This window comes from Aricia agestis, chromosome Z (assembly GCF_905147365.1).
Source record: "Aricia agestis chromosome Z, ilAriAges1.1, whole genome shotgun sequence".
Taxonomy (NCBI): Eukaryota; Metazoa; Arthropoda; class Insecta; order Lepidoptera; family Lycaenidae; genus Aricia; species Aricia agestis.
Genome location: NC_056428.1, coordinates 9,715,405 through 9,730,345, shown reverse-complemented (window position 1 = coordinate 9,730,345; position 14,941 = coordinate 9,715,405). Strand labels below are relative to the sequence as shown.

At 36.5% G+C, this 14,941-nt stretch overlaps 1 protein-coding gene across 1 annotated transcript in view; it reads right to left on the bottom strand.

Annotated features, from left to right (window-relative positions):
* LOC121739053 (regulating synaptic membrane exocytosis protein 2) overlaps window positions 1-13,373 on the bottom strand; it is a 96,679-nt gene extending 83,306 nt beyond the window's left edge. The window contains exon 1 of the mRNA XM_042131365.1: window positions 13,176-13,373. Within this exon, the coding sequence (XP_041987299.1) occupies window positions 13,176-13,211 (36 nt within the window). The 5' untranslated portion in view covers window positions 13,212-13,373. The remainder of the gene's footprint in view (window positions 1-13,175) is intronic.
* Window positions 13,374-14,941: the final 1,568 nt, after the last annotated feature.

The following is a 14,941-nucleotide window of genomic DNA, read 5'->3' as shown; positions in this document are numbered from 1 at the left end:
TATAATCGGACGAACGTGGTTAATAATTTAATAAATAACTAAATATATAGATAATTCATACTTAATATTCAAAATTCAACACTATGTCTGTCTGTATGTCTGCTATCTTTTGACGCATAAACAACTAAACCAATTTTTATGAAATTTAGTTTGGAGATACCTATAGTTACGTTGAGTCCCGGAGAAAGCTTTACCGAGCGATAAATAAATTTAGCAAAGTAGCGAGCAACATTGGGTATAAAATATCTGTGTGGACTTCTGTGAAAGGAAAAGAAAAAATAATGTCCTTTTTACCTATTACAATGAAATGGCCGAAAATTTATGACCCGCACATTCGTGTCTGCTTTTTGCAAGTTTGGCCGTTATTGCGACAGATGTTTTACGGTCGCCATGTTGGACACCGACACGATAAATTCGAGTGGACACCTGCCGTGAATGACAATTTTGAATAATTATTTTCATATACAAATTAAAAAAAAACCAAATTGTTAAAACGCCTTTTATTTTGGAAGAAATGGCAGTGACTTTCGAAAGTCGATACTTGAAACACGAGCGTCGTTGTGCGCTTTTATAATTTTGGACGTGGCGGTAATATCGTGGACGTTCGCGGTAAAACGATAACATAGCGAAGTAAAATGCATGGAAATATATGAAGACGCTTTTAAATTTCCGTTGACGGTAACTTTTTAACGTGCACGTTAGAGGACATCACGACGTCTACACTCTTCTGAACCGCACAAAACGTCCGCGGTGCGTAAAATCTAAAGGGTATTTTGGCGCTTTGCAGACGAAGGGGCGGGGCGGGCCGGTCAGTTTCGCCGCGAACGATAGCACAAAGGGAATCCTATATTACCAACGCACACGGTGGGCAAAAAGACCGCGCCGCAGGTGCTCGGCGGGTACTGGCGGCGCTTGTCCGCGGCTACCCGCCATGGATCACACAAAACAGGTTACATGCAGTAATGCAGACGGCGTGTGCTTTGTGTACGCAGACATCGACGGGCGTACGCAGCGAAGTCGACCGGGCCGCCCCGCCCCGTCATCTGCAAAGCGCTTTAATTAAAGTACCTGACGTTTTAGCTTTAAACAAAGCTACGCGTCAGTGACGCGTGACGCTGTATGGGAGCGTCTGCAACGCGAAACTGGCCGTGCACCGTCAAACTTCATTTGTTAATGAACAGTCACTGAAAGCGCGCGACTTTATCTGGTGTAAGTATGCTAAATTGTTGTAGTAATGACATCCTCATATACTTTACATCAGAATCGGACGGGTCTGACGGATGGACATGAGGATTGCGAGGTACTAAGCTTGCATTTGATTTGGAAGGTGCAGAGGAATAAAACACATCCACAATGGTCAAGTCGAATTAATTTAGGCGCCTATACCACACGTGCATGCTTGGACACAGTTTTGCTTGTGCATGCCGGCTTGTACACTGAACATTGTGCGTGTAGTTGGTAAATTAACGGTAGTATGCGCAAGCCCCAAAGTTTGGCTTGATGGTTTCAAACTTGCTTGAAATTCTATCATGCGTAAGCCTTCGTATACAAACTTGTCTGCGCGTGTGTTTGGATCTTTAGTATTCAAGCCGCTCTTTGTCAGTCAAATAGTGTTGAAAGTGTGCGTATGCTGCTATAATCGCGGATTTACGTACATATAATCGTCAGTTTGCAACTGAATTCATTGAATTATAAAAATCTCTGCTCGCTCTGTGGACGATCAAAATCGAAAGATTATTCTGACAGGAATAAAAAAAAATACGCATCTGAAAAAAAAAATTTTCATTTCTGCATTATCAATTTTGTCACTAGTAAATACTGAAAAAAATAAAAGCAGAAGAAATAGCTCTTCATTGAGAAACATTGTTAAAACGCCGACGATCTCGGCAAGAATGTGGCTTGCACATGCATAATTGTGCCGTGTGGTAGATAAGTCAGTCTTACGTCTTTTCATGCCAGAAGCATGCGCCAGCAAAACTGTGGTCATGCACGTGTGGCACTGGACTCTTACCATTTTTTTTCCACTTTGAAACATCATATTTCACAAATGGTTCCCTAAATCGAAAAATAATCTATGTGTACTCGTAACATTTTCAAAAAACCTATCCAACGACACACCACACGGTGGGGTGGACGCGAAAAAAAATTCATCCCCGCTTGATGTATATAGGAGGAAGTTACCTTAAAGGTCTTATAGCCTCTGAGCAAAACCGCGGACAGACAGATGGACGGATGGATAGAAAATTAAAGAAAGCTAAATATCCCATATTTTACAGATATAATATGCACATCAAGATGGAACGGATTCTAAAATAACTCTAACAAAAATAAAAAGTGAAAAGGTGACATTTTTGTATACCCATACTTTCTATGACCAAAGGTAACAAGAACACACTTCTCCAAAATAGTCCATTACAAGAGTTGAGCGAAGTATGAGTGTACTCACACCCTTGCGAATATTTCCTTCAAAATATTTCTTACAAATCATTCAGGGCTATTTTACCTCTTACAGGACCTTAACATCGGGCATATAAGGACTGTTATATAATGTCCGATGTAAAATGACTGAAAGGATAAGCACTCGTCGATGTCATTACGAAGTCTATTAGCCAATTTTGGTTCACTACGGTTACTTATGTGAGAAATAAAATAAACTTCCACATTTTATATTTCTCACATAAAATGTGGATTTTGATTATGCAATTGCTTATAAAATAATATTAGGTCATATTGAAATCCTACATTCTTAAAAGAAGAGACTTATTATGAATTTAATGATTTTATTTCCAACTTGCTTATGTAGAATCTTTAAGACGTTATGAAGTTTCGTATCTTATTAACTTATTCTTCCTAATTAATAAACATTGTGATAGGTCTAACTAATCCATACAATGTCCTTATCTTATGTACGCTGAAAAAGCCGTCTCATTATAGACTCCGTTTAAAGTGTCTGAATCTTCATAAATCATAATATATTTATTGTATCATTTAATAAGACATTCGTGTTTATGAAAAATAGTGCTAGTGTCCTTTATATTCTCGTTTTCGTATCGTTTATTGTTAGGCGAAAGCCTCCTTAAGCCATAATCAGAAATACATTGAACGGTTGCGAAGTGCTCCACAAACCAATTACTGGCCGAGTAAGCTTTGTTTGCGCATTGGATTTAAATCACATATATAATGAAGTCAGACCACTCATGCTTGAGTTCTATTACCGCTCGGTCCTTTCACGAATAATTTATCAGGAATATTGGGCGCCATACCGCCCATAGGCCATGGCCTATAATGCCTATAAATAAATCCAGAGCTGCAGCCAGCGAGAGCCAGACTTTTTAGGGTTCCATAGTCAACTAGGAACCCTTATAGTTTCGGTCTGTCTGTGTATGTCCTCTGTCTGTCTGTCTGTCTATCTGTCTGTCTGTCTGTCTGTCCGCGGTTTTGCTCAGAGAATATAGGACCTACAAAGCTGTAATTTGGTATAAATACACGTTGCACATATTAATTCTTCCCTACACATCAAGCGGGGATGATTTTTTTTCGCGTCCGCCCTATTGTGTGGGGTGTCATTGGATAGGTTTTTAAAAAATATTATGAGTATTTTTAGATTATTGCCGATTTAGATATTCGTTTGTGAAATATTAAGTTTTAAAGAGGAAAAAAATTGTTAGAGTCCAGTAGCTGGTAGAAGGGCCTTCTACCAGCTAAACGATTGATTCTGGAAATGTGAAATAAATACTATATAATGTGAAATATAAACATATTTGCTACTCCCGTGACAAAATTCAAGCAAATATGCTGAATTTAAAAGGAAAACTATTACGGCTAACAAGACTTCATAACTTATTGAGTAATAGTCGATGAACTAAAAAAATGTATTCGGCGAAGTATAAAGGAAATATTCTGCAATTTTTATTTGCAAACAAATATTTCAGATTTATGATAAAATAATCAAATTAATTTATTACTTTAATTAGCAAGCTGCATACAAAGTAATATAGAGTATTTGTAACGGTTCGCAAGCTTCAAATTAGAAATGTTAATTTACTTTTGTACAGAGTAACAGAAGTTATTCCTTACGAAAGTTCACTAAACTTTTATGTGTAATCTAAAGAATGCTTCACCTGCAATATAAAAGTGGGAATGTCTGTCTGTCGGGCTTTAATTGAAAACTTTAATATCACTTTTATTGTTGAGTTTAAGATTGCTGTACAAATCGTGGTCCATTAATCGGACTAGTAATTTGCTCAGTTAATTAGACGGAGACACTACTCAGTAGTTAGCACCTTCTATTTGAATAGTTTGAAGTCTGCTCCGAGTTGTCTGTTTTACTTTCTAGACCGGCGATAGTGTTAATATATCAACTCTTTTGTGATTCTAGTATTAACGTGCAGACGTTATCTGTATTAATATTATAAACGCAATGTTTTTTTTTAATGAAATAAGGGGGCAAACGAGCAAACGGGTCACCTGATGAAAAGCAACTTCCGTCGCCCATGGACACTCGCAGCATCAGAAGAGCTGCAGGTGCGTTGCTGGCCTTTTAAGAGGAAATAGGGTAATAGGGGGAGGGTAGGGATGGAAAGGGAAGGAAATAGGGGAGGGTAGGGAAGGGAATAGGGGAGGGTAGGGAAGGGATTAGGGTAGGGAATTGGGGCTCCAGTAAACTCACTCACTCGGCGAAACACAACGCAAGCGCTGTTTCACGCTGGTTTTCTGTGAGAACGTGGTATTTATCCGGTCGAGCCGGCCCATTCGTGTCGAAGCATGGCTCTCCCACGTATAAAATGTCTGTCAGTAACCTCTTCACTCTTAAATCGGTGTACCGATTTTGATGGGTATATACTTTGAGTCCCGGGAAAGGCAATATAAAATAGTTTTTATCCCGGCAAAATGTTCTGTCGCGCGCGATATACGACTTTTGGCGTAACGAAGTTGCGGGCGTCAGCCTTCCGTAAGTGAGATTGATTCTTAAGAAAGATGGTGGACGTAAAATTTTGTTATGTTATCTCAAACCCAGCCAAGGCGACTCACGAGTGATATATCACTCGTGAGTCGCTACGTAGTAACGTAGTAACGTCGTAGAGCTACATTATTTGGTAGAGCTATAGCTCTACCAAATAATGTAGCTTTAACAATTTTTCTGATCATCATCAGAATGGTCAGTTGACATTTGAGTTTATTGACTACGAAAATCTTTAATCAAAGCATTATTTGTAGTAATTAAAATTGTATTCACTTCTTAATGCTAGGGCGTTACGACCGACTGAAAACCCCTATAAATCCAAAGCTTAAACTACTAAATTATCAAAATCAGCTTCATCAAGCACGATTCAGTTTGAATGAACAGCTAAACTAATTTTAATTTAGTCCCAAACTCTCCCATTGTTACTACGTACATTCATAGCACAGTATAAATTTCACCCAGTAGGGTAATTCAGCTGTCTCCTTAAAATCAATCTGGCTCAACAAATCAAATAAAAAAACAAGGAGTTGAACTCCTGCAGGAGTAACGGCAGAAGTGCAAACGACCCAGCAGACGCAACGAATTTTGATCAGTTTTAAAATTTTACCCACCACAAAAAATATCATAACTAAGCACAACTTAAGCAAAAAAAGTTTTCGCTTCAAAAACTTAACACTGAGATGAGTTTTAGTGTTAGTAAAATTACTTCATAATTTTGCTGCTTAGAGTATTTTAAAATCTTGCTAACCCCAGATTATGGTGTTTTACTATGAACATATTATTATAGTCAACTTTATAATACGTTTTCATAGTTTGGAGTGTGTGGAGTCCACAAAGCGTATGCGTCCATTTCTTGCGGTGAATCTCGGAAAGTCTTGTGTCGGAGTTGGTCTCTGGGGTCTCTGTGGCACGGGCTTTATCTCTCTCCACCTCACTTTCCTAACTATGTCGGTACTAACTGCGTAGAGTACTGAACTCGGTTTAAATAATTCGTGTTATCTAATGTAAATATAAACGAAAATAGAAGTTTGTCCAAATAAATGTGCTATATTTCGTATTTATTTCGTATTCTCTTTTTATTTACACTCAACCGACAATACGTATAAAATTGCTGTCGAAATTATATAATAATGGTTAAATCGGAATGCAACGCGACGCGTTGTCTATACATTTTCTAAATTAGTATGGATTTGACAGATTTCAAAAGCGTGAGACGTCATGCAAAGCTGTCAAATCCATACAGATGGATTTGATTTTAGAAATGCATCTACGCGTCATGTTGCGGTCTGAATGGGCATTGTCATGTGTAAAATAGGGTATTTTAAGAATATAAATTAAATAATTTTGAAATTCATTGGCTAGTTTTTTCTCAATAAATTTTTAAAGTTTCGCTCTGACGTCATCATCGGCCGCCAATTGACCTTTGCATATGTTTTAAATTTCCTTTCAATCTTATTTATAATGGCTGTTTCGTCAAATGCAAGTTCTCATTATGTGAAAGCTGATACGAGAAGCTTACCAAAAGTTCGAAACGTAATGTTGGTCGAATTTATTGCTAATTTAACGCCATTGAAAGTCAAACAAAGGTTAAACGTATTTGTTCAAAAATATAAGTAACTAGTGGGTATTTTTTTCGTTTATATACAGAAAAACGATCACTGACCTTATTCCTCGAAATGTTTTTGTAATGAGCAAAATTAAAAAAAAATGGACAATCCCCATTGACCTTTAGGCCGATTTCAAACAGACTGACGAGTCAGCGCGAGCACCGCCACTGTCCGCTGTAAGCTACAAACGCAGAACGAACATTGCACGCGACGGCCCGGGGCCTCGAGAACTCTTCTAAGTCGGCCTACTGCTATATTGGTTCGTTCTGTCTATGTGATATTACATTTGGTGTTCGCTAAACTTTGGTATGAACACGGTATAATATCATTTATGTATTGATCGTCACCTGTATGTTCTCAATATTATATTATAGTATGTCATAGATGGCCTATAATATGAAACTGTCATCAAGTCATAACCTGACCCCGATCTAAACATAGTCGCGAGACTTTCATAATTTAATAACTGAACTTTCAATACATTATACACTATGCTTCCTCATTTAGTAATTAATAGATATCGGATTATATGCACGATCAAAGTGCCGAAATATACATGCAAATATGCACAAAAATGGCCGAAATATGCACAAAATATGCACAATCAAAAGTCACTTATTATAAAAATGTATTATTATTGGAAGAGTTTTCCAGTGTTGCTCATAATAAATGCGCCAATTTTCATAATTCCATTAAGGCCCTGTATTCCCAGAAACGGACGATTTTCAAAATTTAAAAGTGACAGGAGACATAAAAACATAGGTAGTAATTTAAATTCTGAAAAAAATGTATGTGTTAGTTAAGGAGGAAGGTAAACTATAAAATTGCAGGCGCATAGGTTCGGCTGGTACGCTTTCAGTCACACACTTTGCGCCTGCAATTTTATAGTTTTTTGATCGACGTCTTTTTATACATCAATTAAATCGAGTCAAACAAACGAAACGCCCGAGATATATTCTTTGTCTTTAATTAAGTACAAAAATTATCTGAAAATTCCAAATAATTTGGACATAGTATGGCAATGTCGTTAAAAGAAGAGGTAACTTTAGGATTTTTTTCTATCAAGTGAAATTTATGATATTGTGTAATGGAATATAAATTCCACCGTGTTAGATCCTTAACTAACACACATATTTTTTTCAGAATTTAAATTACTATATTTTTATGTCTCCTGTCACTTTTAAATCTTGAAAATCGTCCGTTTCAGGGAATACAGGGCCTAAAATCCAGGACTTTTTTCTTCTTTCCGATTACAATCTTAGTGCCCATGGAAGTTCATTTTATTTAATTTCACTTTATTTACTACAAAGAAACATTTTGTTTCTAGAAAGATATTGTACTTCGAGTGTTATATTGCGGAGGTCTTTAACAAGGGTGGGCTAAATAATTGAATTATTTTGATCTATCATACCTCTGTTTCGTGGTCTCGGTGTGTATTATGATAGCTTATTGGAAACTACGAGAGCATAATATGGCCGAAATATGCGCTATTATATAATGAAAAAATGACAAAATATTCACTATCGCCTAAAAAGCCCCATTATTATATGCATTTGCATATACAAGTATGCAAATGACTTCTCAAAAAAAACGTAAGGCTTTTAAGGGAACTGTCCATAACAATATTATAAATGCTAATATGTACCTATCTATTACCACTTAAGTATATCGCTTTACCGATTTCGGTGTTATTTGGTAAATAAAAACAAAGACAAAGGGTTTTGTCATAGAAAAATTGGAGCACAATAAACGAATTTCCACCTAAACGAAACTGCGGGCGACAGCTAGTTTAATATAATAAATTAAATGGAAAGCGGCGGGCAATCGCCATTATAACTACGTGGAAACGTGCCGAGGACGGGCCCTTTGATAATATTATAATTGAGCCCTCTGCAGGACACAAATGGACCTTTGACATGACCTTTGTGAATTAATTATACGATTCAAAATGCTTACTTTGTCTCACTTTAGTAAACCGCTGACCTGCCACTGTCTAATTCTTTCTTTAAATATATTTTCGGTATTTGTATTCAATATGATGGGCCTGCGATGCCCGAGATGACATGATAATTACACTAAAGGCTTTACTTAATTTGAACAAATTTACGCATTTTCACCCCCATACAACCCTTTTTCCAGTAAAAAAGTAGCCTATGTCCTTTCTCAGGCTTTACACTATCTGTATGCAAAATTTCATTACAATCAGTTCAGTAGTTTTGGCGTGAAAGCGAGACAGACAGACAGAGAGAGATACTTTCGCATTTATAATAAAAAAGTATAGAGTATAGATTTGACACTTAGGGCCTGTTTCACCACTTCTTGATAGGTGCCGAATAGGCTATCCACCACTTAACTTGACAGATGAAGTATGGAGAATCAGTCAAAAAACCTGTAAATAGCCTATTCGGCACTTTATCAGAAAGTGGTGAAAAAGGCCCTAAGTGTCAAATCTATACTCTATACTTTTATTTTATATTATAAATGCGAAAGTATCTCTCTCTGTCTGTCTGTCTGTCTCGATTTCACGCCAAAACTACTGAACTGATTGTAATTAAATTTTGCATACAGATAGTCTAAAGCCTGAGAAAGGACATAGGCTACTTTTTTACTGGAAAAAGGGTTGTATGGGGGTGAAAATGCGTAAATTTGTTCAAATTAAGTAAGTTCCAAAAAAATCAAAATAGATGGCACCGTGCATCTCCTACATCGCGCTGACGCTTGCTCAAACTTTCTATGAGAGGTGGTATCATCCTACGTTCGAGTGTTAAATTTTTCGATTGTAACTTGAAACTTCTGGCTTGTTGGTTTATCTACAATGAAGTTATAGGGGGTCAAAAAGAGGCTGAATTGGTTCGAGAAAAGGATGGTACGGCCGTGCCGCTTTTTTGCTCGACTTGGTGGGCAAGGCAAACAATAAACATGTTTGGATGGCATTCACTTCGGTAACTAACTATATTCTGTTTGAGAAGTTGGTTACCGAAGACCTAATACCACAGAAATAAATCAAGATAGAACGGCGCCGCGCGTGCGTTCGCGTTGCTAAGAAAGTGTCAATTTTGGCTTTGCTTTTAATAATAAAAATAAATAAAAAATAAAAAAGCCTTTATTTGACCAAGCTACAAAGATTCTTATCAATTAAGTAAGTATTAACATAATATTTATATTACTTTTTAAACTAGGTCCCCGGATTGGGTATAGGCCTCCTCCAAGGATGACCACTTTTCTCTGTCTTGGGCTATTTGCCACCAATTTTGTGCCAGCGACTTTTTCGAGCGAGAGTTCTTCCTCTCTTTCTTTTCCTTGAGGTCCGTTCCAACTGGAGATTTTGTAGGTCCATCTATTGTCGTCTAGCCTTGCTGTATGACCCGCCCATCTCCATTTCATTTTTTGTGCGTAGTTCAATGCATCTGTGGCTTTTGTTATTGCTCTTATTTTTGTGTGACGGACCTTGTTTAGCTTTCGTACCTTGAGCATGTTTCTCTCTAATCCTCGCTGGCAGGTCAGAATTTTATGTTTGGCTTTCGCGGTAAATTTCCATGTTTGGCAAGCATAAGTCAAACATGTTAGAAGGATGGAGTTCAGTAACTTTCTCTTCAGCCAGGGTTGCCAGATGCAATTTTACGATTTCCCCCAAAACGATTTTTATATTTCCCCAAAATGATACGTTTTCAAAAAAAAAATCCCCAATCGCTTTGTTACAGAAAAAAAACCGAATATAAAATTGAAACTACTTTTATTCGATTTAGTAGTTTCAATCACTCGACAGTTAAACAGATACACAACACATGGTCGCTCGCTCGACCAAAGAGACAATTTTTTTAAGGGGGTGACAGACGTGCGTGTAAGTACGCGGACTATGGCTCGACGAGCTTAGGAGTTAGGCTGGTATAAATGGTCAGTATTCAAGATGCGACCCGGTCTCAAGACACGGTTCAGGCTCTGTGATTGGTTGGCTGTCAAAATTTAGACCGAGATGCATCTTGAGTACTGACTATTTAATATTTGTACCAGCCTTAATCGCCTGTGTGTCAGCAAAGAGCCGCGAGCTGTGAGCATGGTAATCCAGTGTGAGCGATTCTCGTGTGTCACCGACGCGAGCCGAGTAAGTTCGCGAACTTAAAATCCGCGTAATTTAAGTTCGTACGTCTGTCAGGCTTTTTACGCACTCGACCAAACAAACCAAAACAAACAAACAACAAATTTACCAGGAAGTTAATCGAATGAAAAGGACGTTGGTTTCACTTGTTTGTTATATTTTTTAGAAGTGCTAACCCCAAAAAATCCCCATAGTGTATTTATTTTCCCCAAACATTTCCCCAAATATACTGTTTCCCCAAATTTTCGTCTAGAGTCAAAATTTTCCCCAGAATTGCGAAAAAAACCCCCAATCTGGCAACCCTGTCTTCAGCTCTACAGGCATATTACTTTTTAAAAAAATATTTTAATCCCCAATAACGATTCCAAGTTTTTTTTGCTTTTAGTTAAAACAAATAACTTACCCGTGACAAAAGAAATACCTCCATTTGAACGATTCACTTTCGTACTTCTGTTTTTACAATTAGACATTGCACAATGAGGCATTTTTGCACAACCGCTCCGGTGTAATCAAGTCGTGACGTGCGCACTGACTGAATAAACGTTCACGAATCTTGCACGACAGAACAAGATTGAAACACGCGTACTCCACCCGCTTGGGCATTCTATCTAGATTTATTTCTGTGCTTAATACATATACGAGGTACAATAATTTGTACCCCATGGCTCATACGAGTTGTAACTTGTACCATATTACGTACAAGTTGCACCGTAAAACGTAGCTTATGCGCCCTTGGGTCCATCTACGAGGGATTCATCAAGGATAAGAACGAGTAAGGCCAAAAGCCCACATTATTATAAACTATATTAGGAACCCTAATTGAAAGGAAAATCTCATTTTTCGCGTAAGCTCTCGGAGCTAAGAGGATTACGGTTTCGTTGTAAAATACTAGTACAAGCTACTAACGCTCAGTCGGAATCACAATTTTAATTAAGTACATTCATGTAATGATTTTTTGTGTTGACTTATTAAATCAGTATATATTTGTAATGTAAGTAATGGTTTATGGTACTGGAAAATTAACAACAATAATTATTATTGATGGTACCTATATTCAGGTCCATAAAATCATGATACGGTATCATTAAAATTACTTCAGTTCAGTTACACTAAGGGCCTGTTTCACCACTTCCTGATAAAGTGCCGGATAGGCTAGCCATAACTTTTTTGACACATTCTGTATACTTCATCTGTCAAGTTAAGTGGTGATTAGCCTATCCGGCACTTATCAGGAAGTGGTGAAAAGAAACTATTCAGGCAACAGAACATGATGAATATAGTTTAATTGTAAAAAGAAGTTGTGGGTAAACTAAGAATTTAACGAGTTTACTAGACCCCATTTAAATAAGGAACAAATTAAAAGTTATAAACTTTAAAAGAAATTCTGACCATCTTTGAAACATCATAGTTTTTAAAAGTTCGTAAAATATCTATACCGCGAACATTTAAATTATCAAACTCACTCCAAGTAGTGGTCATAGTTATTATAAAATTCTCGACTCTCGAGATATAAATTTACATACAAATTGAAATATTCGCTAGAATATTATCGTAGGTATAAATATTTTTTAACATCGTGTATTACCCATCGCTTTATTAAAATGTAATGATTTACACTATCTGCCGCACTCATAACGCACTCACGCAAGAGACATTTTGACAGACAAGTTGTTATTACTTAAATTAAGAGGATTCCACACCGCCATTTTTTCCATACAAACGTTGTCCCCTGTTTCCTCCCTGGATAATGCTAGTAGAGTTATAATTTTTTTCCTGAATATCTACGGCCACTAATACAATGTCCCTATGTTTTCTTTTTTTTCATAATTTAATTATTAAATAAGATATGAACGTTCAAAAACCTAAAAAAATGGCCAGATTTTCCGCTGTGTTCAAACGTCCAGAAAACAGATTTGGCTAGATTATACAAAAAAAGCAAAACATAGGAACACAGCTCAAGCCTTTTTTTAATCTTTAATGAAAAAAGTACTTAAATCGGTTAAGTTTTGGAGAAGGAATCAGGGGACAACGAATCGTTGATTTTCTGGATTTTCTGCAGTTGTCTCTATCGCGTTCTGCGGTATAGGCTTGAGGTAAGGGAGACAGCTATAGATATTACACGTACTTTTTTTTCATTTCTCTAGCCCCTGGTGTATCCTCTTAAGAGTTTAACAGAAAATTGTATGGATTTTATGTCCATAAGTAAGCATATTATAATAGGAATCTCGAAATCAGCTCCAACGATTTCATTCGGGGCAAGCATTCGGGGGCGATAAATCGATCTAGCTAGGAATCATTTTTAGAAAATGTAATTTAATTCGTGTTTTATCGAATACTGAGCAAAACTTGGTCAAATAGCTAGTATACTGTATAACATTTATTCGTAGTAGTTTGCAAGCACCTGCACCGTGTACGTGCAGTAAAATTCAAATGAGCGTTACGCGTAAACCAAAAATGATCACTCCAGACTCCTATAATTATATTTTATTGTAACTAACTAGTAACTTACCTTCTTCATGAAGGACATAACGTTCGTAGGCAGCATGTTGGCAGATTTCAGTCCACTTGTACTATTATCACATAATCACCGAAACACTGCACTGACTAGTCGGGGATCAACACGTTGGGTATCAGGCCCGACATTCTAAACGCTTATTTTCACCTGCAACAAGGAGAGTTTCAGTTAGTGTGAAAGAGGAGAGTTTCAGTTAGTACCGTTTTGAACGAGGAGAGTTTCAGTTAGTCTACCGGTGAACAAAGAGAGCAATCGGGTACGGAACGGGCGCGAGTCGACCGCGCGGCCTGCGATCCGGGAGGGGAATGAACAAGATATTCGCATTCAACAGGTTCGTATTTTCTCGCAGATTTCCCGAATATATCGTAAAATTAGAGATAGTTAAAATATTATCACACTGAAGAGAAACTAATGCATAGGCACAGAATATATATTAGTAGTACCAAGCATAGGCCGGACTTAGGTACATTATTTGGTCCGGTTAATATTTTGACGACTTCTGCCGAACTCAGAGTGGAACATTAATTACTTAAATGAAATGAATTCAAAATTTTGATATAATTCCCATACATTAACTCTCAAACTCTTCATTTAATTGAAGGTTAATCATAACTTAATGTCTCTGAGTTCGGCGGTTATGTCATAAGTTATGTATAATTTTAAATTCTATTAATTTAATTTTAATATAATAATTAATAATTATATTTTGACCTGACTACTGCTGTGAGTTATGACGTATGACGTATGTTTAAATTTTTACCAAATTTGTTATTTCGAACAACAAAATGAACATAATTATTTCATTATTATGTATAATTTTCATTCAATTAATTTAATTCGAACTTACTTGCTACTTTGAGAACTCATGACTTATGCTTAATATTTTGTTATCTTGAAAAATTATGTAAGTAATTGGTAATTACCATATTGCTTAAAAATTTAAAATTTAGACTATTGTGATTTGATCGTGGAAATTGTAGTTGTAATTGGCAAGAAATAAAAGGCTTTTTTAGGGTTCCGTACCAAAAGGGTGAAAACGGACCCTATTCATGAGACTTCGATGTCTGTCTGTCCGTCTGTCTGTCTCCAGGCTGTATCTCAAGAACCGCTATAAGTAGCTAGAGTTGTAAAATTTTCACAGATTGTGTATGTCTGTTGCCACTATAACAAAGAATACTAAAAACAAAATAAAATTAATATTTAAAGGGGGCTCCCATACAACAAACGTGATTTTTTTGGCCTTTTTTTCTAGATATCAATAATGGCAACAGGCAGACAAGTGATATTTTCAAAAAAGCATTACTTAATTATATGTCTACTTCAATATTTAAGAATAATATTAAAATAAAATAAAAAAAATAAGGATAAGGCTCCCATACAAAAACACTATTTTTCGCCTAATTTTCCTCTATAATGGTACGGAACCCGCGCGAGTCCGACTCGCACTTGGCATTATTTATTTATTTATTTATTTTATGTAAAGTCCAAGATAGTCGTGAATATAGAATATATTGTGGTGCGCAGCTTCGCTTGAATTAATCCGACCAAAATAATATAACGTAGGACCCGCTATCTGCCTATATTATTTATGTAAGTACTTTTATTAATATATTAATTTTCTCTGCTTAGATAAAAAGTTAATTTCTCGGTGGCAAAAAAGTCAATAAATTAATGTACTTAAACTGAGAAAATATAAAAAAAAAAACTGTAATATTGTAGGCAATATTAGACCGAACAGTTTTTTGGTCAAAAGGTATACA